Here is a 27,431-nt window from a genome sequence, read left to right on the forward strand (position 1 = left end):
TTAAGTAATTAATACACTAGTCATAAAATTATTGAAGTAGTAACCTACCAACAAAAAAAGCTTCAATTTAAGAACTGACTGTAGAACTAGCGGTAAGTATCTATGCGATAACACAACGCAGTGAACACAATGCTTCTACAAGTACTGATGTCATAGTTCGACTGACTCATTCAAAATCACTGGAGCAAGCCACATGCTACGATCGACCAGCGCCATCAGGCTTCTGAGCAAATTCAAATGGTTTAGAATGATGGCAGTGCGTATGTACAGTAGTAAGTACCACTCTGACAAACTACGCAGCTTATACGCTACTTCGAAATACTTCATGGAACCTTTCTGCGTACTAGAACTGGCGAGCTGCAGTACAACTTAAAAAGCGTAAACAACTCGTGATAAAATTTTTTCTTTCGTTATGTACACATTGAACAACAAAAGTAAAGGTCACCATCGTTACCAAGTAACTACAAGAAGTGAAAGAAAGCAACATTTCATACACTCAATATTTTTCATACTGTTTAAAAATCACTCCTGTATAGTGAACATATCAATAATTATGGAAATCCCACGAGGGCATACAAGGTTACGACTGGCTGATACTGAATAATAAAATTTAGCAGCATACTGTATAAAATTAATATCTGGTCATAATTATTTATTTCGGAAAATAAACATTATTACGGGTAACCTGACAATTTGTACGCAAAATATGTATAACACCAGCGAGCTACAATACAAAAAAACCTCGCAGTTTGAAAATTCACGTTTTCAGTATCGTCGTCGTGCACAAATTATCTGCCATTTACAGCAACTCTGCGCTAAATACCAGTCAGAAAGTGCTTAATTCAGTTAATAAAATCTACGTAAAGTAACTTAAAGGTCACTAAGGATATTAAACAATATTACGAACAAAGCAAAAATGCTGCCACTCACCCATCTCGTTTCCAGAGGCTTTCGTAATGGCCGACCCTAGCCAACTTCGCGATCGTTTCTTTTTCCGTCCATGGCAGGAAATACAGCTTGCCAAAGCATTTTCACGCTAGGCTGTTGCGTTGGACTGGCATGGTTGTTAAAACGGTCGCAGCTTTTATACCCTTTCATATGAAACTATATGAACGTTATCATTCCGAACTACCGGCTAGAGATACCGCCTTCACTTGAAACTGATGTAAACTGATTGGAGACTGCTGCGCTCTCATTCGAAAAGGGTGTTGCTAGAAGAAATACCCGTGTTGCTATTGGTGATTTGTTCAAAATGCTTTCGTGTTTAAAACAGTGAATCGCGAGATTTCGAACTTGTTCCAGATATGAATAACTATTACTGTGAGTCATCCGCTCTTGTATGCTATTGTTTTCTGTTGTACAGTACTTGAAGTCATAATATCATATTGTACACAATAATATTTAATAGTATCTGGCCAGCGTGAGCACAGTCATGACATCATTTTGTGGGGTTCAAACGCGGAGATGATGTCATTAATTTTTGAATTTTCCTAGAAAACGAGCAGCATTGTATTTGTATGCGAATTGTTTCTTGGTTTGAATTCGGCACTTTTTTAGATCGTTTTTTATACGAGTAAAATTGCGGTAAATTACTCATCTACGGTTAACAATCGACCGATAAACAATCGGAATAATAAGTAATTACCGTTCATCCTTAATCGTATTCATTGTTCTGGCTTTAAGCTCCAAAACTTCAAGTGGTCACATCACTCAAAAGTGTAAATCTGGATTTGTTGATTGGGTAGGTGCAACCGTGCAAACGATGTTATACGTAAATATCTATAGTTGTCCTGCTCTAGTCCTGTCATAATCCGCCAAATACAAGTATTCTTCTATGTAATCGCCCTGCAGTAGAAATATTTTAAAAAAAGCGGTAAAAATTTCCTGCTTAACAAAGTCAGATAGCAGTAACAAGTAGCGACGCCGGTCATGAAGGGATATTCCCAGAAACCAATCAAAGCTTTATAAAAACAATGTTCGCGATTTAATCTAAGCCATACAATATTTTTAGTTTTCCTTTATTGGAATATTCCCGAAGAGCGGATCAAACCAAAAGACATCCAACATTCTCAGTTCTTCAGCGTATTTGAGATTGAAGTCCCAAAACTGCTCCTCATGTGACAGCTCATAGCCGAACGCTTTGAACATGATGAAGGCCGGCGCCACCAAACGCCGACAGCTGTACGTGAAAGCCAAGCCCAGGATTTTCATACAATTGCCTTTACTAAGTCGCTTCATCAGACTCTTTTCGGCTTTTTCTTTCAGTCCCTTAACCTGATACATATCCGCAAGCTCCAGAACCTCTTCCGCATATTTTCCCATGGACGGACATTCACCCGTGTACGCAAAAATCAGAAACTCCATGACCACATCCAGGGAAAACTTCCGAATGACCGCTTGGTTCTCGTTGGTCTCGCGGCTGCTATGCTTAAGCATAGCGTCAAAGTAATCCGAGCACAGCGCCAGAATTTTCTTCTCACACCGCAACACCGTTCCGTCCTCCAGCAGCAAGGTGAAATTCCCAGAATCCGGGTCACGCACTAACTGCCGGTACTTCTCCATCAGCATCCGTAGTCCCGTGTGATTTTGCACATCAATTTTCTGATCGCGCATAATAATGCGGAGGATGTCGGCTTCCCGCAACGCCGGCATAACCACGATATCCAGACGCAGGGCCGTGTCGCCGCTGAATATCGGATGTGTGGTCCAGGCGTCCTGTGGCAGACAGATCAGTGTACTGCTCCGGCCGAAACTACTGGTGTTCATCGTGTAATACGAGTCCAGCATATCGGGGCCGGTGGAGACCAGCGGCATTTCCTCTCCCTCGAACTCCATCATCCACAGCCCGTCCAGGGTGGAGAGTTTAAATTTCTTCACACGGATATGACTGTCCACATGGGCTAGACTGCAGCGTAAATGGTAACGTGGCCGTTCTTCAATGTCGTTTTCAAACTGGCATCCAGCGCAGGGGATATCGTAGCTCGCTTAAAAATTGCTTCGTATCAGAATTCAGGTTTAAGAACGTCGAAAACAAAAGGATATATAGATATGCTATTTTACATTTTCTGTAACATAGAATTTTACCAAAATGATATTTTCCGAATCTAGCTAGCAACGGCAAATTGGACGTTATGCTTCTGTTAATTTTTCGACGTGCCAAAATTATTTCGAGTGCATTACTGACACTTTATTGCAGTACTCTAACAGTTAGAGTACTGCAGTAAGTTAGAGTCTAACTTATTTCGAGCTGTACATGCGGTAGATAAACGAAATGCGATTATTCATCACAAAAGTAAATCTCCACTGAATAATCTGCCTACTGCTGCAAAATTTATCGTAACTAATAAGAATTGTAATCGATTAAAATTAATCAAAATAATTATGAATTATACTGGACCGCAAGACAATTTTATCAAAAAAATACCGCTTCACTGTTCAGGTGTTCCGTACAAAAACCCAAACACCACAACAGTTTCATATGGCACAAAAGCTTAAGCAATATGTGGTAGCTTCCGCGAACGAATTTCGTAATAAATTTCGAATCCTGAACTAGTAAATGATTTTAAAAAATAACTGCAAAATACTTAAAATCTCAAGGTACGAGTATTCACAATCAATAAAATTGCTATAAGCTGTTGAAATGCATATAAACAAGGATAACACAATTAAGTAACTGAAACACATGAGTACATAATTTGTTTATGTACATTCTTGAATAATATGTGAATGACTGAATGCATTGTATTACTCTGAACTAAAAACTTATCTTACCAATAACATCAAGTTCCACATACCAACAAGTTCGATTGACCAGCGGACTGCCGCTGTTTAGACAGACCGGGCCATGACCTCGGTACGGTCGATCCGGTATCAGACGACTGTTGTAGCCCTCATCCGGGATAATGCTTAGAGAAACCATTTCCGGTCCTTGATGCATACCAGACCAGTTAGCACTGTAAGTATGAATCAGTTGCCGCCAAGGTTTCAGTTCCTCTTCCGAATAGTCTGGAAAGTACGAAAACAGCGTTGCAGCTTTCCGGACAGCGGCGTCACGCTGGTCGCCTGCGCAGGTATGTGGAAATGACAAAGCTGCAGACATGCGCGGTATTAAACTGCAATGAAAAACAATTTGAACTCGTAGCGTTTGTTCTAAGAGTGAAATTTGTGTTACTTTTTGCCGGTATGTTGATTCCGTAACTTTGCCGAAAACATAAAGTTCCCAAAGTCAAATCTCGCCATAGAAACGCTTAGCTTATACAGATATTGTCAGCACGGCCAAGAATTCCAAATATTCTACGTTTGCAGTTAACTTCAGAGCTTTAATTAATCAAAAATACAAAAACCATCTTAAAATTTATTCAACCTAAAAAATTAACAAGGTGAATTATAGGTGCCCTTTGAACGAATTAAGATTCTAGCTATAGAGCGCAGTGACGTATGCCGTTAACATTTATTCCTATAGAACGTAGTCGATGCTTATACCGCAAAAGATCAAAACTTTGGTGCATATAACTTAGTTTTTAATATACCAGCGGCAACACGGTAATGACTTTGACAACTTCAGAGATCAAACTTTAATTACACGTTTGCTCATAACCATAACCGTATAAGACAATCATCTACTCTAGTTGGCGTGCTTCAACGAAGAGCAAAATATTTCTACGGGCCATAATACGCGTTACGTTTAATTTACGTAATTTTATTGACCTAAATAAGCGAGTAATTATGTGCACAAGTGCAACCACCAATCGCACCGAGAATTTTTGAAAAAATCTGATCTAAATCTTGTATGTAAATTCAGCACAGGACTAATAACTGCTGTTGGATCGGATTGCTTGTGATATCGTATCTTCATTAGTGGTGGACAGCTGATTCGTACTTCTTCCGTGATCAACGGAAAACGCTAATATATTTCAATCAAGTCTTATACAGCAAGCGTAATGCAATAATCGTTGTCATATTCAACTGAATTGTAGACCATACTGGATGCAAGCTGCTCGAACGCCATTGTGAGCGTGCAAGCCACTCTGTTAGATTAACTGAAAAACTTCTACAAAGATCAGTGACCACAACGATCGAAATAATTGTTTCATAACAGGCAGCGTCGTACATTCTTGAACCTGACTGTGCCGTTCACCTCTACGAAAAATATCCATGTGCATCGCAAAGTCCGCTACCTTTTCACACTTTCAAAACCGTGAAAATGTTCAAAACTAAGATTCCAATTCGATTAAAAATCGTGTCAATAGGCTTCTTTACGAACACAATACAAAAATCACCGTCTTAACAGAAGGGTGAAAACGACATTTTACGTAATCATAACGGCAGTCGAATATCGTTGTCCTTGTACAAACAACCGTCACCTTTCGTAAAATTCGAACTTCATCGATAAATAAACATTTCTTATCGGCACGCACACTTCTTGCCACTTTTATTTCCGCTCGACTGGTGCAAGGACTACTTCAAAGTATTATCACGCGCACGCATACAAAATGGCCAGGAGAAAACACCTTATAATTTTATTATCGTTATCCTGTGTAATAACTGCTAATGCTTTATTCCTACCGGAAGCCCGCCAGTATGGCTCATCGTACGGTTCAGCACCAGTCCCCTCGCCTCCTGCCACCATGGCACCACCAGCTGTCACACCAGCGCCAAATGTACCGTCTCCAAGTTATGGAAGTTCACCAATGTCACCGCCTTCCAGCTACGGAAGCAACCCATCACCACAACCTCCGTCACCGTCTCCACCATCCAGTTATGGTAGTTCTCCTCCAGCGATGACTCCCCCCGCAATGACTCCTCCAGCGATGACTCCTCCAGCGATGACCCCGCCGGCCAGTTCTCCGCCAGCAATGACTCCACCGGCCAGCTACGGTGGATCCAGCTATTCCGCACCATCGCCACAACCTCCATCACCGTCTCCACCATCCAGTTATGGCAGCTCTCCTCCAGCGATGACTCCCCCCGCAATGACTCCTCCAGCAATGACTCCTCCAGCAATGACTCCGCCAGCAATGACTCCACCGGCCAGCTACGGTGGATCCAGCTATTCCGCACCATCGCCACAGCCGACCACGAGAGCGCCCACAGCGGTGACGATGGCGCCTAACCAACCATCGGGTTACGGAAGCTCTCCGATGTCGCCACCATCCTCTAGCTATGGAAGCAATCCTGCGCCTCAGCCACCGGCACCGTCTCCACCCAGCCCAAGCCCGCCATCATCGGGCTACGGCAGTTCTCCGCCAGCCATGACACCACCAGCCATGACGCCACCAGCCATGACGCCACCTGCCATGACCCCGCCTGCCAGTAGCTACGGTTCCCCTTCACCACCCGCCACGATGGCACCTACTCCGGTCCCCATGACGCCCAGTCCGTCTTCGTCGTACGGTAGCAATCCGAGCCCGCCCTCGAGCTACGGAAGCAATCCGGCACCGCAACCACCGGCACCGACTCCACCTAGCCCCAGTCCACCAACATCGAGCTATGGAAGCTCTCCTCCAGCCATGACTCCGCCTGCCGGCACTCCTCCAGCGATGACTCCACCGGCGGCTTACGGTGGTTCTTATTCACCATCCCCCAATCCCGCTCCGCAGCCTCCGGCGCCGGCTCCGCCGAGCCCCAGCCCGCCGTCATCGGGTTATGGAAGTGTTCCGTCACCCATGACGCCACCGGCCAGCTACGGTTCCCCGTCGCCGCCCGCCACAATGGCACCCAGTCCGCCTTCGTCGTATGGCAGCAATCCAAGTCCACCATCAAGTTACGGCAGTAACCCCGCGCCGCAGCCTAGCGCTCCCACTCCATCATCGTCGTATGGTAGCGCGCCCTCGCCGATGACGCCACCGGCTAGTTACGGTGGTTCCAGTTACTCGGCACCCTCACCTCCAGCGACTATGACACCCAGCCCGTCGAGCCCGGTACCAATGGCTCCGTCGTCGTACGGCAGCAATCCCAGCCCGCCATCGTCTTACGGAAGCAATCCCAGCCCGCCGTCATCCGGGTACGGGTCATCGCCGGCTTCCCCGCCCAGCATGACACCGTCCAGTCCATCTGGATACGGCGCATCCCCGATGCAGTCCAGTTACGGCTCGCCTTCCAGCCCGACTCCCAGCGCTCCCAGTCCAGCTTCTGCATACTATGGAAGCGTATACGGCCCTGTAACAGGCACAACGATGGTAGCGACAACAACCACGATGATGCCGGTAGTCACAACGACCACAATGGCGGCTACGACAACCACTGCTGCAGCCACCACCACGACTGCTGCTGCGACTACGACTACTATGGCCGCCACCACTACTACCGCGGCAGCGACCACGACGACCGCTGCAGCAACCACCACAACGATGCGACCAATGACCACCATGGGATACGGCGGATCGTACGGTAGTTCACCCGGCAGCTCTTACTCGTACGGCGGTTCGCCTTCGTCCTACGGCTCTTCTGGCTCCGGTTCATCTGGAACTGGTTCATCTGGATCTTCTTCAGGAAGCTCTAGTAGCAGCGTTGTGCTCATCCCACTCTCGTCCTTCACGTGGTTATCCAATCCGTTCACCGGCGTACCGACACTCGTGTAATAGTACCGACATTTCGCGAATGTTGACCAATGACCGCTTGTATACAACTGTATTTTTGCTGTAAATATATGCATGTCCGTTTCATTTACTGTGTGAAGCCGAACGCCTCAAGCACATTCACTGAGAGATACAATTACATATCGCCATATACGTACACGCGTTTCACCACAAAGGCAAAACACAAAATTATGGAAACTCCAAATTTTAAGTCCGAAGAAGGACAACGGTTAGTAGAAGTCAGTACTACTGTACTGCATTATTATTATTACGGCACAAGAGCAGACAACCCCGAAGGGACTTCAGGTCTGGTCCAACAAAACAGTTTTCTGTTAACAAAAACATTTAAGAGAGATTAACAGATCTGAGTATAAATTTAAAAGAATGTACAGAACTAGCTTTGAGAATTTTAGGATTAACAGCAAGAGTCTAAGTCTATTCTTTGTTTTACTATAAAGCATAAAGGCCGATAAAGCCTTACGCTATTTTACAAGAAAACTGGAAGAATCGACAAGAATTAGATTTTTACAGAGTAAAACAGAATAAACCATTGATATACAAGGATAATTCCTAAAAATCGTTTCTCTTTCAATTATTTTATAAGTTCATTTTACTTCTTACCCAAGAACAAAAACTGCCGCCAAAAAACTCATTTTAATTCAAAAACAACGGAAGCAATCTATAAACAATCATAACAGAAAGATTCCTAATCATGAGCAAATCGAGCAGGCCGATAGGCGCACTATCGCAGTGCAAAGCAAAATTAGATCAGTATTGATTAATTCACAACTTACCATTTTTTCGAAACCAACAGAAAATTATCACACAGTTCCAGAGATTTCCTCAAATTTTTTAACAAAAACAGATGCATTATCCTTTGGTCCATTTCTACAAGACACTTTTTAAACAATCCAAAACGCGCTGCGGAACCTCATTCGCATCCACTCCGTTCAAAATGGTCACAAAGTCCCGAACATGCGAAATCCAGTATGGATTAGCAGTCACAGTGTACTGAATATTGAGATGAGCAACTAACATGGGCATCGCATTGTCCAGTCCATCCTTCACGGCCTCCAAACGTCGAGAACATTCCAATCCAAACGTTTTACAAAATCCTTTTAAACCGGAATTCTTTTTCGTTAACTTCTTTCTTCCCATTAAATAAAAGGCACACACAATAAAGCCCTCCATAGTGCAGCTGTCGGGGATTATTCGCAGTCGTGACAGACTTTTCATCAGTGTATCCGCTTCATCGAAATGTTGTTCCGTTAAAGATTTTTTCAGATTTTGCACATCTGCTTCCAAATCACGATCCTGAAAAATCGGGGAAATTTCGGACAGACGATTGGCAGGGAATCCAAAACGTTTCTCCAGATACATAAGCGCGCCCAACAAATCCTTTTTCTTCACTTCACTAATAGCTGCCAGTCGATCAGCAGGCAAATCCAATCCCTGCTGGCGACAAACCCACAAGATACACGCAACACCCAATGCTGGCGCGATATGGCGCCGGTTACGCGCCCCCACAACACCGTGCGGTGCCCGGACCTCTTCGTATTTGTTCTGGATTTGCCTGATCAAGAGAGCATCTAAATTCAGTTTACTGGCTGTTGACTCAATGGAATCGCAGATCGTACGATACAGAATAGACTGCTTTTTCTCGATAGTTTTCCGATACTGCTGGCCACGTTGGCTGTCTTCTTGCTTGAGGACAGCAAGACAGTTCCATTTTGTGGAAGAGCACAGCCCCGACCAATCTGGATTCGGCTGGCGACTATACTGTTCCCCGCTTCCTGGAGAATCTGGATTGCAAATTGGGGAATCTTCAATTATGGCATCACACACTCCGCATAGTAACTGCGGCCCACTGGCAAAATACTGTTCCACTGACTCCGTTTCCTTCAAGCAAGATGGACAGTAGTTAAATGTCATTTTCATTACAATCAATCAACTATATTAGCCTTATGTTTTCTAGTTTAATTTACCCAAGGTCCAAGGAACTTCTAACAAACCTGAAAACACCATTCGGTTTTTACAAAGCCGACTTTTTGTCGCAATAATTTTTCTTCGCACTACGGTGTCAAAATTCTCATAAACGCCTTCCCAGGCGGGCGTCGCAAACTAACAAAACTCACGAGGAAATTGCCTAAAGTACTTACAATGATACAGATACTAGCACTTTTCCGTTTGGATGTTTTCTGTTTTCAGCGCATTTTTAATTTCTGTATTAGTTTCTCAGGGATTTTGGGTCTGGTTTATGTATCTGGGTATTCGCGTTATGCATCATAGTTCATTGTGTAGGTTGTGAAAGGATGACGGAAAGCGTTCCACCTTTGAAGAAACCTTTCACAGACTTCGTGCTATCTGTCGTCGATCCCACAGGCACCACCATCGTGCAGATTCTGCCGCTGGAAAGTTACACATCTCTGTCTGTGCAGTGTTTCTCCGTTTTGGATATTGTGCATCTTCTGGAGCAAACCAGATGGGATCTGGATTGCAAATGGCAATCTGCCGGGTATATTCACCGCGTAATCAGCGATCTTCATCATCGGCAGCTCTTTACGTTTTTGCATCTGGTATATCTCGCCAAGCTGCGATTACTGGTAATCCTCGGAAAAGAACCACCACTGTGGAGTTCTCCGTCCAAGCGACACCTGTCTCACTATGAAATGCCCGAGGAAAAGCGTGCTAAGCATGAAGCAGAGCCGGCGACAGAAACGCAATCTAGGGATGCAACAAAAGAACTTTTGAACAACACTCTGCGCTCAAGGAAATCTGTTTATGGTACACCTGTTGAGTCATCATCTCAGCACGCAGTACAAGAGAATTCTGTAGACGAAAGTATATCGGAGCGTGAAAAAACCACCATCGTCGCGGTCATTCCGGGAAATTCTCGGACGGCAGGAGTTAGCGGTTCCTTTCGTAAATCAGTGCGAGAAGAGTTAACCACGGTTAAAAACAGAATGGAAGCCATGGGTTTTCTTGTGGAAGACGGCTGGCTGCTGGCGATTACGGACGCGGAAGACGTGGCGTATTATGTCGAGAAATCCATCACGCTGAGCAATCTCATGGAAGCCACGCAGATAGACGGGACGCGGGATACGACATTTAGTGCGATTTTCGGGACACAGCGCGGCGTCAACGTGCGCACTGTTGCTCGGAAAGATGAACGAAAAACTATGAAGAAACAGTATTCGGAAAGGAAGCTATCGTCCGAAAGAACTGGATTGCAAGGTGCAGTAAACTATTTTATGAAGTATGTAGCTCCAAAAATTTACGTTACCGCAGGTACGTATGTGGATTTCTCTTTGCGTATTTTAATGTTCTTATATAGATATATATACACGATATATTTGCTCGGGTCACATTATGTATGTGAGTTCCGACTACTGCGAAACACAGTAACCCAATTGTTGTTCTGGTTGTCCAGATTAATTTTCTGTCTTTTAGTTGGTTGCGTGTGTATAAATTTTCATTCTTTTTTTGCCGATTTCATTTGCGTAATTTTAACGCAGTTGTATGCTCGCACCCATACCAGTATTTCGAGGTAGGAGCAAATGGTTTATGTACAGCATGCATTTATACGAGTATATATTATAGGAATTTACGGTTTATATAATTGCTGGCTTTAATAATCGTTTTCTATTTCCAGAAGCTGGATTTGATCCTTCGGTTCCAGAGAGGGCTACCGTTCATAAAGGAGAATCTGAGATGGATGTTGATGGCAAATACTGTGATATGCTGGACATGATAGAATAAACTGCATTGGTGAACTTGAGTCGCGCTTTGTCAGCCATGTAAGCGTTAATCTACCAGGGTCTTCCTGTCAGAAATTGTGATTAAGCTGAAAACGTGGGTTTGTTGCATTCAGTAATGTCACTAATGACCGTTATTAGTACATTCCCTCTTTAATAATTGCTAATTGTATTGCGGCACGATATTGGTGATGAACTTCGTGAGCTGCTCATCGGGGCTTGAGATTATTGGCCACAATACCTTTATATACTACTTGTATGAAAATCCGCTCGGTATGAAGATGTTGGGAAATTAATCTATTGTCTGGGATCTGTTTATTTTTCAAAGAGATTACAGATGTTGGTGCGGCAGGTGATTGCTGCGCATCACTGGGCATTATATACTCGCTATAGGCCTGAATTACCTTTAACTGGCCCAAGTGAAACCTCCCACCCAGCTTTTAGTAAGCTCTAGTAATTGCTCCGTTTTTATTTTGTGCGTTTTTGGCATTCATAACATCTGTAATTTGTTGTTGTTGTTTCGCGGCTTGAAGTAGTAATTTGCATTTAATTTATTTTTAGCAAAGTTACATTATGAAAAGTGTACATCGTCGCTTTGTAACAATAATACTCACCACCTGGTCAAAGGTGATATGCGTAAAGTTTAACTTCCGGTAACGTTTCTGTTTAATCATTGTGGACTTTGCGGTTAAAATTACGTTTTTTACCAGTCGTAGCCGTCATTCCTCGGCACAATGACACTGCGATCGCCGGCCGCTGTGTGCGCAATCCACTGCGAGTCAGTATCAAACCGCATTTCTGATAATTTATTGAACTTGATCTAATTGTTATGCTTGGGCAGTTATTGGTGTGCATCTCTGCTGCAAAAGGATATGGTCTGTATCGTATTGTTCTACTTTTAACTAGATTTTGTGTGAATTGTGACGTTTTATTCTCCAAATTAGCAAAAATGCGTAAACGGGATTTGTCTAGCGGGATAACTGGTTTCATCTACTTTCTGTTATCCTTTGTCACAATCTGGGTTTTCGTTCATGAATCCGCCTGCAACAATATTGTTTTGCCGGTCCACCAGTAGGGCACTGAAGCGAAACTTTAACGGCAGGCTACTCTGTATAATCAATTGACTGAATTCATATTTGCACTCGTGCTTTACATTGTGCTGGACCAACATAAGTGGCATTTCAGGTTTGGATTATATATCGGGATTACTATGACCTTTTGGTGGACCTGTGCTGAACTTTGTAAACGGTCCGGCTTCCGTAGCACTAAGGAATAATGCTGATTCGCAGCGCATTATTCCTGTTCAGTTGTATCCAGATCCGATTGATTGTTGCCAAATATAACAGATACTTTTATGATCCATTTAATGATTGGGATAAGGAATACTACGATTCGCCTTCGGATAACCTGAAGATAGGTGAGATACGAATGAGGCTAGGTGCTTAAGATGCACACAATGGTCAAATATATCGTGAAATTGTTTTTTACCGGCTGAATCAACATATGCTCTAGTAACTGTTTTTATTGCCACCAAGAATGCTGTCATCACTGCTGTTGTCGATACGTATGTTGGACTACTGAACAATTTTCAGAGGAAAGCAGTAATTTTTGCATGGCTTATCGGTTGTCGTGGGTTACTGTTTCTCGCAGTTTTGGATAATTTTATTCGATGACATAATTTTTATAATATTTAACGTGTTTGTTAATATCAGCTGCTCCTCCTCCTCCCCCCGTTCCTGACCCGCCGCAAATCCGTGCCGATTTCAGTTTCGAGATTCCCAAAATTCCACTGCCCTCCCTACCGGCTGTCGGCAATATTGGTGGCCCACCCTTCGCTGCCGTTCAGACGTTTTCCACTCTTCCTTATCCCGCCATAAACTCCATTCCCGATGGTGGCCTTCCGTTAGGCGGATATGGTGCTTTTAGCGGGAATAGCCAACCATACCACCACAACAACTTCGGTGGATATGGTATCGGTCTCCGCGGTGGTCCGGGTTTCGGTTTTAACGGGATCGGTGCTCCAATGGGCGTGTTCAACAATCTCCCGAATGTCGGAGGCTACAATGATTTTGGGGGACATAGCGCCTTTCCATCGGTGGGTGGTTACAACGGTTTCACCGGTTACAACAGCCGGGATGGGAGTATCGGCGGTTACGGATACGGTAACCAGTTTCAGACGCCGTTCAACAACTTCCAGAACAACTTCCAAAACAATCTGATGGCGCAACCGGCCAGTTTTGCTGCGTTACCCGAACCGTTGCCACCGTTACCGGCGATCTCATTCTCAAATTACGATAACAACGGTCTGCTGCCACAGTTTCCACCGGTGGATAACTTTAACCGAATCTCACCGGTGGCCAATCAAGGTCCCTTTGATCCGCTGCCGGTGACCTTTGAAAAGGATGCCGATGCGGCAGCGGTACCGCTGAAGCCGGTTGTTGAGAACTTTGATGCGGCAATAAAACGCGAACGTTTATGCAAGCCGACTGGTCGACCCGGTCTGACGGGGTTCTGTCGCAACAACTTTGATGTGATTAATAACCGAGTTTGTAATAAGATGGCCGTGGATAGCCGGAATACGGATTGTGCCGAGTCAGAGCTGTGCTGCTACTGGCGGCCGAAAACGGCATTACGGGCTCTGCCGCCTCGGATCTCGCGACCGACACTGGCACCGGGATATGCTTTTGTCGCACGGCGGGCGCCTGATCAGGAGACCACGGATTATTATCATTTTGCCTCGCGGAAGGAAGGGAATGGATTGTCGGCGGATGAAGTGCCGGGGAACGAAGATGAAGGAAATGTGACTATTGGAAACTCCAATAACCCCGTTGACCGGGGTTTGGATGCGGCATCCGGTATTGTCAACCGAGTGATGTCGGAAGGAGATGCGTTCAGCTGGGAGATGAAGGCCTGTGGGAAGCTGGGTGTCAAATCTGGGAATCGGAGGGTGTCGAGAATTTTGAACGGAGATAAGGCGCTTGATGGGGAATTCTGCTGGCAAGCGGCGATATTTCTCGGGAACGAATATTTGTGTGGTGGAGCGCTGATTGATGATATCCATGTTATAACATCGGCACATTGCATACAACGGTAACTCGTGTTTGTCGGTATCTAAATGTCATAATTTGACTTTATATAATATTTAATAAAATTTTACACAGTAATCATATAACATACTATCTGTAGTGTTTTTGGTATGTATGGTTTTTTGGTATGTTTTTGGTATATTTAATGTTTTTAATTGAATGTTATTGTAAATGTTAGCTATTCCACTAAGTCTACTCGTAGAGATTTTTAAATTTTTGTAATTTCACGCGAGCAGTTCAGATTATGTGATTCAGCTTTTATGCCTCTAGTTTCCAGAGAGACAAAACGGCTAATAATTTGAGAGTAATTTTTGGCGCGACGGATGTGAAGAACGTTCCGGTTGGCGGATGCGCGCAAGCATTTGGGATATCGTCCGTGAAACTCCATGATGCTTTTAATTCCAAGACTCTGTCCAACGATATTGCCGTATTACGGCTGTCAAATAGCGTGCCAGCAAATAACTGTTCATGTGCGCTTTGCCTGCCAGAATCATGGACTGGACCACTGAGAATTGATTCTACGTGCCTCGTTACTGGATACGGGTTGTCCAGCAGTAAGTTTTGCCACATATTACAGGAAACAAAAAAATTAAAGTGAAAATACAGTGCGGCCACTATATGACTGTGCAGGCAAAACCGGTTGTTTGTGAACTAATGTCTAGGTGTCGTTTTGTGAATTAATATGGTTTATCTTGCGGATGTGAAGGGTGGGATTAATTTTGACGCGATTGCTAATACGCTTCCGCTCAATACAATATGAAAAATATTAAATTCATGATGTTTTTTCGTTAATTTCAGCAACTAATCCATTAAGCTATGGACGTTTGCGCTCATCTCAAGTGCAAGTGATTAACAGCACTACCGGACCGGTTAACTGCCAAATGATTATGAATGATTATAGCGGAATGCCTATTGATTATAAGCTGGATCCGTCAATGTTTTGTACACTGAGCCGGGACCAAAATTACGCCAACGGATTGGGTGTGGGCGACACATGTATGCGCGACGGCGGTAGTCCGCTGATTTGCGCCCTGGACGCCGATGATCCACAGAGGTTCACATTGACCGGCATTGTAACATGGGGGTAAGCATCCTGGCGCCATAAGCCATATGTTCGGTACAAAGTACTTATGCATGATGCATCTACATTTTAAATCTGGTGTAAATAAATTTGCAGGTTGGGTTGTGGACGGACAACGGAATCCGTGAGAATGCCGTCAGTGTACACCAACGTCCGCAAACAAGTGCAGTGGATTAAACGAAATTTACAGTGATTCACGACGGCTGACAAGAAATGAAAGAAGTAGTATTAATATTGATTGTTATGTGGCTTCCTTGAAGTGGTCATTTGGTCCAGGTGAGGCTCATGGTTAAATAGTACTGCAGGATCCAGTCTAACTAGCTTGAAGCTTTTGTTATACTGGTATGTACATTTCGAGAAACACTTGAATTAAATTTACAGTGTAATAATCCAGACAAGGAGAACAAATTTTGAGTGTTGTTTGGCAGGGAAATACAAGAAAAACATCCTTGCTTCTAACATTCGTGACAGTGTACGACAACAGTCTAGTAATATACGAGAACAATGCAAGCCGTACCAAAAAACTTTACCTATATACATTAGTTTCTGTTCATGTGGGAGCGACAATCTGTTGAATAAAATCGGTTTGTTTGTAAAAATATCTGATAATCATCGATGGGTGGAGGGATTTTTGAAACCAGTAAAACGAGATCGGGATTCCTCGAAAACAATACTTTGAGTACCGTCTTTAATGACGGTAAACTCCGAAATGGCGTCTTGGTCATCATTGAAATACTCTTCTCCGGAACTGTCGTCATCCGATACGTAGATGGCCGCGCTTACCGGCTGATTTTGAAACGGTTGCTTGCTTGCAGCCTTTCGAATGGGTACCGGTAAAACCGTGGCCACGTTGTTAGACTATTAATAAAAAGGAACAGTTTCAACACAAACTGCTAACAACATAAGAACAACGACAAAATTTTGTCACTTAATAGATAAAAGTATAAAACGACAGTATACAATTTAGTTCTAACCTGTCCATTCCCGAAAAGTGTAGGTGCTTCCACATCTGCATTGACTAACTTGTTCCGCTTGACTAGTAGCAGCGCTTCGATCTTCGATGCTTTTTTCGGTTTAGCAAATTCATTTAGGGAATTTTCTGTCTTCACAGTATTTCCGATAGCAACGTCGTTAATTACGTTTTGCCTGACCTTCTTTTCTGATTTTACGGATTTCTTGGCGCATTTATAACTTCTTTTCCTTTGCTCAATCCTCTGTAGATCCTCCGCCGAGAGCTCCATAAAATGCGAATTTATGGTCGGCTGAGTTTTATTTTCTGATTCTGGTACGGTGGACGTCTGCGTGCAACTGATTTCTGGTGCCCCATCAAGCGCATCGTGATCCTTAGGATGACCAGGAGAGCTGCAGGTGGCGGAAACCACTTCTGTCAGCACAGGTTTATCTTCGACAAGTAGCAGACTGGCCGTTTCTTGTTGAATAAGTTTTTCAATCGAAAACGTTTCTGGTGCTGCCTTTCCGTCTTGGTGGGAAGCGGTAGCCACACTGGGCGATTCACATTTGACAGTGACCTTTTCTCGCTCAGATGCCTCACTCTGATCTCTCGAACCGGTACTGGTTTCCTTCTGGATTCTCTTAGTTTTTAGATACTTTGGCACGTCATCATAGTCCGGGTCGGGATCTCGCGCCTGTAGAAGGAAGTCATGCCCTTTTGGTTTCGGATGTTACGTCGAATTATGTATATAGATGACTATCGTACGTACTAACCATTACATATCGTTTCCGAGCACGCTCAGCTTTCTTTTTTATTTCCCGTTGCAGTCTGAAATAATATTGACGATACTTGTTTATCAAGTCAGTTGATTTTAACGTGTCGGCAGGCCACAGTGCCATAGTTCTGGACTTCCGCATCGATGCCGCTACTAGGTACTTTGCAGGTACAGATGACAGAGGTAGAAAAATAAGAAAACAGTTCACAATCCATTAGTAACACTATCGATTCTGTACGCGGGCCAGCATAATTTATGTTTTTAGGACTTCTTTCCTACGTCTGTGGGCGGTTATATAAGTAAATGTAAGAACTCAATTTTATTAGTAAATAATTATTAATTTAAAATTTATTACTCACTTTCTTTCGTACTGCCGAATAACAGAAGCACTGTTAAAACTCGACGGAGGCTCCCAGGTGTTGTATCTGCACAAAAATAAAACCTTTTACTAAAGTTTGCTGACGAGTCACATCACAATCTTATTATAAGTCATAATTTTAAACCAGTTCAGTTCTTACTTCTCAGAATAATTTTTCCACTTCACGAAATATAGCGGTTGTCCCTGCAAGAAAAGGATATTCGAACAGCTGCATTTGTTAGTAAACTTAATGAGGGTGTAAATCGTAAAATAGCAAGCGATCTTGCGTAGAACTGGCCCAATAAGAAATAAACGCTCCCATGTAAAAATTATGAGCAATCTTAAACACGATTCATATTTATTTATTAGTGACTGGCCAGTTAAGCAAATACATACTTACTGAAACAGATTAATAGCACAAGCTTGTAACAAAAGCATACGTACAATATTTAAGCATTTTATCTGCAGAGTATATAACTATATGACGGATTACGTTATTATACTTTGTAGCATGCATTAGTCACCAGTGGATTAGTGGACATACACAAGCGCTTTAAAATTGCAATTAATGACAAGTCAGTTCTAGTGGCACATTTTGAAGTACATTTCTGATATTTTTAAAATTTTAACAGTGCGGAAAGTTTAAAATTACGCATACTCGTATCTGAAATTTCGTCTTGATTTTAACCATGCAAAACGTACTTATATATGTGCCTATGAAAATAAGTCATAGCAAATGGATTTAATTTTACGTACACCGAAATTCCCTACCAGAATTGTAAAAATAAATTAATAGAGCAAAACTTCTTGACCAATTTAATTATTTGCGGTGGTGCCCTGACATTTCGACCACGTATGTTTTTCGGTAGTTCGGTTACCCAATAAAGTAAAAATTAGTGTTGAGATGTTAGAAAGTATTGCGTATTCTTGCGGTCTTACTGAGTATCATTAATGCGGCATCTTTTCTTTATTAATTAAACTACAAATTCAGGACATTACAGTTTTGGTTGTCTTTTTCTTGAGAATCTTTTCCACGTAGAATATTTCTTCGCCGTCTTCGCCATATTTCGGTTCAGATGGCGACCGCTCTTTCCGTTTTTTAATCGGCTGGTCATCAGATATTTGCGCGCATGATGTAGCTGGCTTCGTTGATACAGGATCACACTTTTCCCGTTCTGCATCATCAGTTGTCGGGTGATCATTTGGACCATGACCGATGTTGTCCTCATACGGCAAAGTGGTTGGAGGTGAAATAAGGACAGGATCTGCGTTGTTGGCGGTATCCTGTGATTCATTTGGAGATCTGGACTGATCGCTTTCCATGATTTCTTACCGCAACCAAATTAACGAACTGTCGCAATACTAACAAGTCACTTTTTCGAATACATTAATTAAATCACCAGCCCTTTACGTGAATACGAGAGTAGTGGCCTCGATGATATCTTGTGCAAAGGATATTACAATATCCACAAAGTACAATACAGCGCTATTAAGGGTTATCTGGAATTCTAACACTTCATATTTCGCCGTAAAGCATTCAATGCTTTACTCGGAAAACTGGATTATTTTCCAGTGCTGTGTAAACTGCAGCATTCGAAATGGCTTCGAACGGCATCAGAGGAGCACAGAAGTGTGGGTTTGCACCTCTTTTGCTATGACGAGCACGTAGTGAAAGCGAAGCAGATGTTGCTGGACGACTCTCTCTGGAACTGGTGCTAGCCAGATCTGTCCATTGGTCGAAACATAAACATATGCACGTGCTATAGCAACATTCTCCGAGACCGGTGCCGCGCTTCCAAAACGATTGCAGTTATTGTACTACCGTACCTATTTTACGTAGTATGCTATAGTGACTACAGAATGCTGTCGCCAATTTATGCATCTACGAGTATATATGCAGAATGCGGCACACTGGCGTTGCGTTTACGTGATGCAAAGTTAAAACTTTACTCGTATTGTTTTGTGTTTCCGATGGAAACTTATCAATAATTGTACTTTAATTTGAGAAATTCAAGAACGGCTTTGCAAAATAATTAACGCGGCAATCACTTATGTTACAAGTTTTGGAATAAATGACAGACTATTCTCATTGCGTACACCTACTTGAACCTTTTTAATTTTATTATTATTTCTTGGGGGATCAGGTAGTTCGTTTCCGTCTAGGGTGATATACAGGACTAGTATGGGATGAGCCTGGCCAACCATTAAATGTAAAGACAGTCAGAAAGACGAAGACGGTTTCTTTGAACTTTATACTGGTACTATTTTTGATGGCTGTTGCCTATTGCATATTAGAGTGTTATAGTATAGCAATATGAGTATAATAAATCAGATTAGAAACCATAATTAACGTAATGCTGAAAATGTCCACTTTTTTAAATCAGACAGCTTTAGCATTTAATTTGGTTTTCATTTCTATTTCGGTAGTTGCCGGTCACCTCGTTTACGTACCGTACACTGGCGTACAGTACAGTACCTTTAGTACCGTTTCCATTCCATCTTGCTGTTGTGCCAACCGCCTGAAGGGTCCAGTTCGTTGTTTGGTCTTACTACTGAATCACTTGCGCCCTGCGTATTAGTTGGCGGTGGGCTCGGTGCATAGCACTGCATACGGGATTCTTGATCTTCCTGTTTCGTATTCCCTTTTTCTGTTGGCAGTATGGTTGCTGATGCACCGTGATGCACCAAAATTTGATAATCTTTGTACGAGGCGGCGTATGGCGGCTGATGTGTTTGTTGGGGCCATTTCTTGTTAATTACCAATTTAGTGAATTTACAATATTTATAGCCGTATGCGCAGAAGTTTGTTTGTAATGATGGTAATTTTTTGACATCTTTGAATTTCGCAGAGATCAAAGTTGCAAGTTATACGGATACCCTGACCCATCCATGATCGGTGGTGATTTCGAATCCTGCGATCTGTGCTTTCGCTGTTGATTATTGCGGGTGGGGTTAATTAGATTGTAAGCAAAAGGATTTTTATTCTTGGACTTGCGTCGTATCTTAATCAACTAGAGAAGCTACTGTATCTGGAATAAATCATGGCATCGCGAAATCTCACTGACATCTTTCATTTAATGCGTAATAATGCTATCCAGCGACTACACATGTTCTCCGATCAGATGAACAATCGCAATGGCCAGGTGAGAAAAACCATATTTGTGATAAAATAGCGGACGGTGAAGAGGTTTTCTTCAGGAAGAAGACAAGGTTTCCCTTGTACCCCGCAGAGCCAGGAAAGGATTCGAAATCGACTTGGAAAAGGGGGAAATAGAGCTGGACGAAACTGTGACATATTCGCGCGCTGTTGCTCCTCCTGACTGGTGTGTAAAGATAATGATATCAGTTGTCAAAATTAATATCCCAGAACTGATATTTTGCCTGAATAATGCAATAACTATGGCCTTTAATTACATTAATATTTTGTTAGGGTTAATACGATTCCTGAGTTCCGGGAGCAAATTGATCTTCTGCGCCAAGAAAGTGAGTTGAAAAAAATGATTTCCGATACCTGGCAGCTAATATCATAACGTGAATGTCACGCTGTCGTAAATATTTTCATAGCGAATACATACATAATACATATACACTTATTATACAGTAGGGTAATCCAGCTGTTTTTATTTAGTTATTACTTATAACTAACTACTTATGTGATTTGTATCATTTATCATTTTTATGGCCAATAGTGTTTTTCTATACCACTGTACTAGTACAAATTAATAAATCGAAATGCATTTTCGAAGGTATACTATCATAGTAATTTTACTGTATCTGTAGTAATGCAATTAATCTCTTTTAAAAGAATTATTTGTCGCTTTTTCGCCGTAAATTGTTATTTGAGCGCATTGTAATAGCTTTTTTCGATTAAATGGTGCTCGGTGGCAGATGCCAGCGTAAGGGCTTGTCAACGCTAATTAATTCCTACTCGTTTTTCTGCATTAGTTAAGGAACTGAATCTTTGTCATGACAAACATCTGACACGGCCGGCTCTGTTGTTTGATGATAATGAGAAATCCCAAGAGGAGGAGCGTATAATTGAGCAGCTGTCCGAGGATCTGACACGGAAACTTCACCAGCTCCAGCGTCAAGCCGAAACATACCGCAAACGCTCGCAGTCCTTTTCCTCCAAACAGGAAGAGCGTTTACTGAAAAACATTATCCTGTCTATCGTATCCGAGCTGCAAGAAGTAACCACGGAATTCCGCCAAAGCCAATCCGCTTATTTGGCGCGTAAGTCCTTGAAGTAAACTGTGGCAGGCCGGGAAGAGTAATTAAGTTTAAAGGAAAATCGAGCAATTCAAGCCCGATAGTTGGGATGAGTGCTGTTTCACATGCTGTGACAACGTTTCGAGCGGTAATTAAATTTCGGTTTCTGGCTCACTTGTTTTCCCACTCCTTCCTGATGATGTTTCACTGTCTTTTGTGGTTCGCAATACGCATTTCCATAGTATCTTTATGACTTCATGACGTTATCGTTTATCCGACCACAATTCATGGACAGAGAAGCTGCGCATTCATTATCTGCGGTTTGATCTTTTGCACACTAAAAGTAAAATTTTATATACGTTGTATATTTTGTACTTGTACTTGTGCTTAGTGAAGCGAATTTTAACAGGTAAGGAAAAAGAAGAAAAATACCTTTTTTGTCAGCTAATTTTTCCGGCAAAAGCGGTATTTAATAGATAACGTGTGCGGTAAAATTTTAGTAAGTTTTTCTCGGATAAGCTTATGCTACGTATTTCCGTTAATTCACCGAAATACAAGGATATATTGCTTCAGTATTTGGACGGATTTGTTTCCGCTTTTTCACACTCTTTTTCACGTTCACGTAGGCTTTCGGAAAAGTTAGCAGCAGTAGTTGCGTAGCATGGTGTACACTTTATGACTTTTTCCAACGCTTTTTAGGCATGCGGCAACGGGAACAACAGTCAGAACAGTATTTCGGCAGTCGACTGACAAAATCTAGTCCAACGGGATTATTCTCAGATCGCTATGGAATAGAGGATCATGATGATGCGGAAGATGTGACTGTTTTTCAGCGTGTAGGATTCACATCTAATCGTTCGAGTCCATCGTTTGGGAAATGAATCAAATTGATTAATGGATCTGTGTATTTCAGGGGAATACGGGACTTACGAGCCAGCTACAAATTCATGAAGAAAATGTCGAGATGGCCCGTCATCGTGAACGACAAATTACCGAAGTAGTCAAGTCCATAACTGAACTCAACGAAATTTTTAATGATCTGTCCATGATGGTTGTAGAACAGGTAAAATCAGTATGCTTTTTCCGCTACATCGTTTACTAGATGTACGATTTATCATTTCGCGTCCTTAGATCAAATGCCGTTATAGAACATCTTTGCATCTTATTTTGCTGGTTCTTTAATTTCGCTATTATCCGGTTGTTTACCGGTTTCGTTACTTACCCGTTTGCACTGGTTTGCATATACTATACCAGTTTGCTTTGACCTGACTTGCTCCTTAGTATGATAATTCGCTTTACTCTTTTTACAGTAACAGCGAAGTGGTAGTAGCATTATTTCGAAAATTTCCAAAAGATTGTACGAGGGCGAGTCATGTGATGTGACTATAATATGAGCACTATAAATCTGCGGTTTGATCGGTATTCGGTAGTATTGATCGTCTGTATTATTGATTTTCTTCCCTAATGGTGTAATAATTTTTTTATTCTGTGGATACTGTTCTGTAGGGAACTGTTGTTGATCGGATCGATTATAACGTTGATCGTGCGGCTGGACAAACCGCAGTTGGCTTGCAGCAGCTGCAGAAAGCCGAAAATTACCAAAGAAAAAACCGCAAGTTCATTTGTATAGTATTTTTAGCTGTTGTAATTGTGTTTTTAATGATTATTTTGATTGTCGTTAAGTCTTGAATGCTGTGCGTGGTTACAGTGTCAGAAATGTGGGCTTTCGTTTTGTAATTTTATTATTGTTTGTTAAACACTTGCCAGAATCAACGGTTCCTTTAATTTGCCTGGTGAGATTGTCGAATGTCGATACTTTGTGCGGTTGAATGGAATCTCCGGATGTTGTTGTAGTTTAGTAACTTATTTAAAATTATAAAACTTCGCAAATTCGATTAAATTCAAATATTTATACTTTTTGCCGAAACGATTGCTTAATCGTCTTTGCGCGAATGCCGGTGCTTCCACCTGCAGTGAACTGCAAACTGTATAAACTTGATTTAACAAAATATTAAATAGCGTGGGGACAAACTTATCATTGCGGCGCGGCGGATGGCGACATTTTGTTACAAAATCTGCAAGTTCATTAACTTATTAATTAAGTAGTTAGTCCGAGGTTGGATTAAAGAAAAAGTTGGCATTTATTCCAGAATACGTATTGTTATGACTGAATTTATCTAGTTGCTCACGTCAGAAGGATGCAACTGAAAAAGCCAACCTACTGGTATAGATCGGGTAACCACACAGTAGTTTATCATTAGGGAATAAACCTTTAATTTTTTTTAAACGAAACGCATTCATTTTACATTGCATTAAATATGCCCACTTATATCAGCAATGCTTCATGGCGTAAATCTTATAAAAGTTATTCCTGACTATGTCAACAGTTAACAATTGTTATCACGGGTTATCCAAACAGCAAGAATAGCAAACGTAAATTACAAATAAAACCGCTAGCATTACTATACTCGTACGCCTGTACCGACAAAGCTTCCTGCATGGTTGGAAAAGTGAGATCAATACAAAAACAGCAGAGCCCCCGTTTTAAAGAATCCCCTCAAAGATTTGCAGCTGCCCACCAACCCGAAGATGACGCATTCAATCAAAGGGTCTTCAAGGTCAAAATATGTGCCGTCTAGCAGCCTTAACATGGTGTTGAGCGTGGCTGTTTCCGTGACACCGGCCTGTTAGACTGAACAGGCTCAGCCTCGCTGTCCACATGTACAGTACCCGCTGTACGCGGATTCCCAATCACAATACATCCCTCTTGTGTTCTCCATCGGGAATTCAAATATTTCCTCTCAACCGGGATCAATTGATCGGCCGGATATGTGGCCTGATACGTGCTCTTCCATGTCAGATCCATAGCGTCCTCCCGCTGTTTTGCCCATTTCTTCGTTAACTTCGCACCCAATCCGTACTGCATCTCCGGCACGCCCACCGCAGAAATGTGCACTTGGCTGCCGGTTATGCGGGGATTACGCAGTGTGTATGTCTGATGGTACAGGGTGTGCTTGGCTGCGCCCTGATCGTTGGCCGGGGTGCCGGGCTCCGGGTGGTGCACATCGTCCACGGATTCCGAATTAAAGTGGGTTTTATTTTTTAAAAATTCCTTACGACTGACACGGTATGCGTGGTCGATGGCGTCGTGCAGGCAGTCTTTGCGCGTAAGCGGGCAAGCAGAGGCCGGGCGCGGCTGGCGGCCATTTGTTGTCGCCGTCTCGGCGGTCGCCTTATCGCCCAGCATGTAGGCCTCTTCAAAAGGGACTTTGGGGAGAGATTCGGTAATACGACGCTCCTGCCAGGATCCCATGAGGACTTTGGAGCAGTAATTCTCTTCTTTATATGGCAGGAGACTTTTCGCATCGCCGGGTGTACTGCTGGCCGGTCGCCCATTGTGATGGTTATTAATGGGGATGGCCGCTGATGTCGGCATCGTGCGGGCCTGTTTGGCCTTCAGGTCGGGAAGACTCTTCGTGGTTTTTATTCGGGATTTTCTTGACGACATTCCCACAGCAACTGGTTTGTTACCCAGATCAAAACATCGTAGAAATCATAATGGAATAAAATAAAAACAGTAATGCGATAAGTACTTATTAAAAAGCTGATGAATGATGCGGGGCTGCCGGTTGCACAAATGGAATACAATCCGAAAATGTCCTAAAAAATATGCAAATTGTATCAAGGGGCATAATCAAATTTACAGCGATTAAAAAGTCATGACACGGATTTCTGTAAATACGACTGAACATATGTCGAAGAACTGGTGAAAGTACAGTACATAAACATGCGACTTTTACTGCTTACACGATCGATTGGAAACACACAGATGCCACACCAGATCGGTACAACAGCATCAATTCACAATCATGTCAAACGTCTGCTCCGGTCATTATGCATGATTAATTATGTGAATCCGGCTGCCTCAACAGACCACATACTTATGTATGGCTCACCATAATCCAGAAAATGCAACAAGCCGCGGAAAAATACCATGTGCAAGTGTATCAGCGGTGATGTGTCATTTTCTTCTCTAACTAACTTGTCAGCACTTTTATAACGTTATGCGGTAGCATGCATATATGCCGCGCTAAACAGAAAATAACCATAAAGCCGACCCAGTGCCGAATTAACACAATTGTGCTTATTATTGACGGGGCCGGAAGTATGGCTGCCAAATCAGTGCGGCTTCTATAATAAGCGCCACCAGCTGTATGTTGTATTCGGTGGCACGTCGGCAAATCTGCGTAGCGGTTTATATCGCGACAACCAATAATCAAGCAAGTACATATAGCAGTATCCTACATGTGAACCGCCGAGACTACAAAAGCTAAGCCGATCACACATTATACAAGCGTGACCTCCCGTCAACTGTGCACTTATTTGATACTGTACTCTTGCCGTAAAACGGCATGATGTGGCGCAATGGTTAGTCCTGCCAGATCAGGAAGATGTGTCTAAAGGGGTTTTGATCGATCGGGGAAGCACTTCCTATACTTGCGTCAGCATGGAGTATAGCGCAGTAGGGGAATTACAGCTGGTGCTCAGGAGCAAGTGTGCTCTCGTATTGTCCAGTTTTAGTAGTACTTGTAACAACTTCTAAACCGACATGGGACGCTTTGTTTCATGTATGTACTCGTACTTCTATTCCAGTTCTGATACAGCACACTTAAATTTCTGTCGCAATTTTACATAGTCGAAATAAATTATAATATAATACTGACCCCACTTTTGCAAACGTCCGAGTGATCGGAAATGACATACAGATAATATCATGACAATATATGAATACGAAGTATAATTGCTTAATAATCCGCAGTTCCAACTTCTGCTGTATTCGTATTTATAAAGCGTGATGTACCGGTGCGAAGTATTTATTTATTTATTATGTTGTGAGAGTATTTTATAATTTGTGAATGATCTCGTCCACAGAATATAAATATACTTAACAGTCTTGGAGAATAATTTAGAGCGAAAATAAAGCTGCCACAGATCTAGCTCGCTTGTCAAATTGTCTATAGTCTTGCGACGAGGTTGTTGTGAAACGCTAATATATAAGTAATAACATTAATACCGCGTGGTACTGGGATAAGTATGGGTACGTGGTGCTGCTCCAGTATTTTTTATAAATGGTAATTGGAGCTTTCAAGTAGAAGTATTAATTCATATAGAAGTGTGGGTCAGTGAAATTACTGTTTTCCACCTAGTAATAAACTGTCCAGCTGCATCAATTGTTGAATTATTAGCAGCAATATATCTATACAATGCTGCCATTACTTTTTTAAAAATATGGCGGAGGACTTTTATGGCTTGTGCACTTCGCACATAGCAAGGTAGTTCGTGACAATCAAATAAGATGCGCAGCAGAAAAATAATTACAGGATTGAACCGCAGTTCAATAAATCTACATTTCTTTTGTAACGCCAATATCCAGCTCCACCGTTGCACTGACCTTTAAAAGGGCTGTTTTTATACGGTATCCACATAACGTTATACATAGCTAGGCCGGATTTAAGTATGTCATCGACTTTCGGATTGATTAGGTTCAATTTCGTGAGACAAATTCTACCGTTTTTATGTAATACTGCTTACATTACTCAGATCGCCTTTATACAGATAACCGGAATATTACTACGTA

At 42.5% G+C, this 27,431-nt stretch overlaps 8 protein-coding genes and 1 long non-coding RNA gene across 12 annotated transcripts; 5 read left to right on the top strand and 4 right to left on the bottom strand.

Moving 5' to 3' along the window:
* Positions 1-1,405: 1,405 nt before the first annotated feature.
* Positions 1,406-5,169, top strand: LOC129582030 (uncharacterized). Its single transcript, XR_008689576.1, has 3 exons — positions 1,406-1,741; positions 2,012-2,181; positions 2,266-5,169. It is a non-coding gene; the product is annotated as an uncharacterized LOC129582030 (long non-coding RNA).
* On the bottom strand, positions 1,464-8,463 carry LOC129582014 (uncharacterized). 2 transcript variants are annotated; one of them, XM_055473381.1, is made up of 3 exons: positions 8,372-8,463; positions 3,772-4,112; positions 1,464-2,984 (listed from the first exon to the last, which is right to left on the bottom strand). In XM_055473381.1, exons 1-3 carry the CDS (start codon positions 8,461-8,463, stop codon positions 2,008-2,010), a joined length of 1,410 nt encoding a protein of 469 aa, XP_055329356.1. In that variant the 3' UTR covers positions 1,464-2,007. The 2 variants fall into 2 exon arrangements, with proteins under 2 accessions (XP_055329356.1, XP_055329357.1); XM_055473382.1 differs by lacking the exon at positions 8,372-8,463 and adding an exon at positions 5,566-7,821.
* On the top strand, positions 5,258-7,668 carry LOC129582010 (uncharacterized). Its single transcript, XM_055473376.1, has one exon. The coding sequence runs from the start codon at positions 5,493-5,495 to the stop codon at positions 7,578-7,580; it is 2,088 nt and encodes a 695-aa protein (XP_055329351.1). The 5' UTR covers positions 5,258-5,492; the 3' UTR covers positions 7,581-7,668.
* A 2-nt stretch (positions 8,464-8,465) lies between the features above and the next one.
* Positions 8,466-9,607, bottom strand: LOC129582019 (uncharacterized). The gene has a single exon (XM_055473388.1). It carries the CDS (start codon positions 9,513-9,515, stop codon positions 8,466-8,468), a length of 1,050 nt encoding a protein of 349 aa, XP_055329363.1. The 5' UTR covers positions 9,516-9,607.
* A 127-nt stretch (positions 9,608-9,734) lies between these two features.
* LOC129582021 (uncharacterized) lies at positions 9,735-12,001 on the top strand. The gene is made up of 2 exons (XM_055473391.1): positions 9,735-10,811; positions 11,230-12,001. Exons 1-2 carry the CDS (start codon positions 9,890-9,892, stop codon positions 11,334-11,336), a joined length of 1,029 nt encoding a protein of 342 aa, XP_055329366.1. The 5' UTR covers positions 9,735-9,889; the 3' UTR covers positions 11,337-12,001.
* LOC129582009 (uncharacterized) lies at positions 11,244-15,919 on the top strand. 2 transcript variants are annotated; one of them, XM_055473374.1, is made up of 7 exons: positions 12,054-12,110; positions 12,174-12,207; positions 12,518-12,749; positions 13,045-14,422; positions 14,689-14,972; positions 15,217-15,502; positions 15,596-15,919. In XM_055473374.1, the coding sequence occupies exons 3-7, from the start codon at positions 12,608-12,610 to the stop codon at positions 15,690-15,692; spliced, it is 2,187 nt and encodes a 728-aa protein (XP_055329349.1). In that variant the 5' UTR covers positions 12,054-12,110; positions 12,174-12,207; positions 12,518-12,607; the 3' UTR covers positions 15,693-15,919. The 2 variants fall into 2 exon arrangements, with proteins under 2 accessions (XP_055329348.1, XP_055329349.1); XM_055473373.1 differs by lacking the exons at positions 12,054-12,110; positions 12,174-12,207 and adding an exon at positions 11,244-11,374.
* A 2-nt stretch (positions 15,920-15,921) lies between these two features.
* LOC129582015 (uncharacterized) lies at positions 15,922-18,937 on the bottom strand. Its single transcript, XM_055473383.1, has 6 exons — positions 18,584-18,937; positions 17,745-17,788; positions 17,586-17,651; positions 17,225-17,279; positions 16,474-17,145; positions 15,922-16,357 (listed from the first exon to the last, which is right to left on the bottom strand). The coding sequence occupies exons 1-6, from the start codon at positions 18,905-18,907 to the stop codon at positions 16,109-16,111; spliced, it is 1,410 nt and encodes a 469-aa protein (XP_055329358.1). The 5' UTR covers positions 18,908-18,937; the 3' UTR covers positions 15,922-16,108.
* A 1,236-nt stretch (positions 18,938-20,173) lies between these two features.
* Positions 20,174-23,740, top strand: LOC129582020 (syntaxin-16-like). Of its 2 annotated transcripts, XM_055473390.1 has the most exons (8): positions 20,174-20,287; positions 20,434-20,727; positions 20,783-20,907; positions 21,015-21,067; positions 21,530-21,817; positions 22,493-22,629; positions 22,707-22,856; positions 23,300-23,740. In XM_055473390.1, exons 2-8 carry the CDS (start codon positions 20,626-20,628, stop codon positions 23,480-23,482), a joined length of 1,038 nt encoding a protein of 345 aa, XP_055329365.1. In that variant the 5' UTR covers positions 20,174-20,287; positions 20,434-20,625; the 3' UTR covers positions 23,483-23,740. The 2 variants fall into 2 exon arrangements, with proteins under 2 accessions (XP_055329365.1, XP_055329364.1); XM_055473389.1 differs by having other exon boundaries at positions 20,178-20,727.
* Positions 23,741-24,005: 265 nt separating this feature from the next.
* LOC129582022 (uncharacterized) lies at positions 24,006-26,146 on the bottom strand. The gene is made up of 2 exons (XM_055473392.1): positions 25,601-26,146; positions 24,006-25,453 (listed from the first exon to the last, which is right to left on the bottom strand). The coding sequence occupies exon 2, from the start codon at positions 25,299-25,301 to the stop codon at positions 24,438-24,440; it is 864 nt and encodes a 287-aa protein (XP_055329367.1). The 5' UTR covers positions 25,302-25,453; positions 25,601-26,146; the 3' UTR covers positions 24,006-24,437.
* Positions 26,147-27,431: the final 1,285 nt, after the last annotated feature.

This window comes from Paramacrobiotus metropolitanus, unplaced genomic scaffold (assembly GCF_019649055.1).
Source record: "Paramacrobiotus metropolitanus isolate TYO unplaced genomic scaffold, Prichtersi_v1.0 Parri_scaffold0000006, whole genome shotgun sequence".
NCBI lineage: Eukaryota > Metazoa > Tardigrada > Eutardigrada > Parachela > Macrobiotidae > Paramacrobiotus > Paramacrobiotus metropolitanus.

Bases quoted from the DNA above. Each gene is read 5' to 3' on its own strand.
- LOC129582010 (XM_055473376.1), top strand. From the start codon at position 5,493: ATGGCCAGGAGAAAACACCTTATAATTTTATTATCGTTATCCTGTGTA.
- LOC129582014 (XM_055473381.1), bottom strand. From the start codon at position 8,463: ATGGACCAAAGGATAATGCATCTGTTTTTGTTAAAAAATTTGAGGAAA. The intron at 4,113-8,371 runs GTAAGTTGTGAA...TTTTCATTGCAG, and splicing joins CTGTTGGTTTCGAAAAAATG to TTTAATACCGCGCATGTCTG. The intron at 2,985-3,771 runs GTAAGATAAGTT...GCAATTTTTAAG, and splicing joins TGTGGAACTTGATGTTATTG to CGAGCTACGATATCCCCTGC.
- LOC129582019 (XM_055473388.1), bottom strand. From the start codon at position 9,515: ATGAAAATGACATTTAACTACTGTCCATCTTGCTTGAAGGAAACGGAG.
- LOC129582021 (XM_055473391.1), top strand. From the start codon at position 9,890: ATGACGGAAAGCGTTCCACCTTTGAAGAAACCTTTCACAGACTTCGTG. The intron at 10,812-11,229 runs GTGCAGTAAACT...TTCTATTTCCAG, and splicing joins CGAAAGAACTGGATTGCAAG to AAGCTGGATTTGATCCTTCG.
- LOC129582009 (XM_055473373.1), top strand. From the start codon at position 12,608: ATGCTGATTCGCAGCGCATTATTCCTGTTCAGTTGTATCCAGATCCGA. The intron at 12,750-13,044 runs GTGAGATACGAA...TGTTAATATCAG, and splicing joins TTCGGATAACCTGAAGATAG to CTGCTCCTCCTCCTCCCCCC. The intron at 14,973-15,216 runs GTAAGTTTTGCC...CGTTAATTTCAG, and splicing joins TGGATACGGGTTGTCCAGCA to CAACTAATCCATTAAGCTAT.
- LOC129582015 (XM_055473383.1), bottom strand. From the start codon at position 18,907: ATGGAAAGCGATCAGTCCAGATCTCCAAATGAATCACAGGATACCGCC. The intron at 17,789-18,583 runs GTAATGTCCTGA...CTTTTCTTGCAG, and splicing joins AGAAAAAGACAACCAAAACT to GGACAACCGCTATATTTCGT. The intron at 17,280-17,585 runs GTGAGTAATAAA...ATATTATTTCAG, and splicing joins ATTCGGCAGTACGAAAGAAA to ACTGCAACGGGAAATAAAAA.
- LOC129582020 (XM_055473390.1), top strand. From the start codon at position 20,626: ATGGCATCGCGAAATCTCACTGACATCTTTCATTTAATGCGTAATAAT. The intron at 20,728-20,782 runs GTGAGAAAAACC...GGTTTTCTTCAG, and splicing joins TGAACAATCGCAATGGCCAG to GAAGAAGACAAGGTTTCCCT. The intron at 22,857-23,299 runs GTAAAATCAGTA...ACTGTTCTGTAG, and splicing joins CCATGATGGTTGTAGAACAG to GGAACTGTTGTTGATCGGAT.
- LOC129582022 (XM_055473392.1), bottom strand. From the start codon at position 25,301: ATGTCGTCAAGAAAATCCCGAATAAAAACCACGAAGAGTCTTCCCGAC.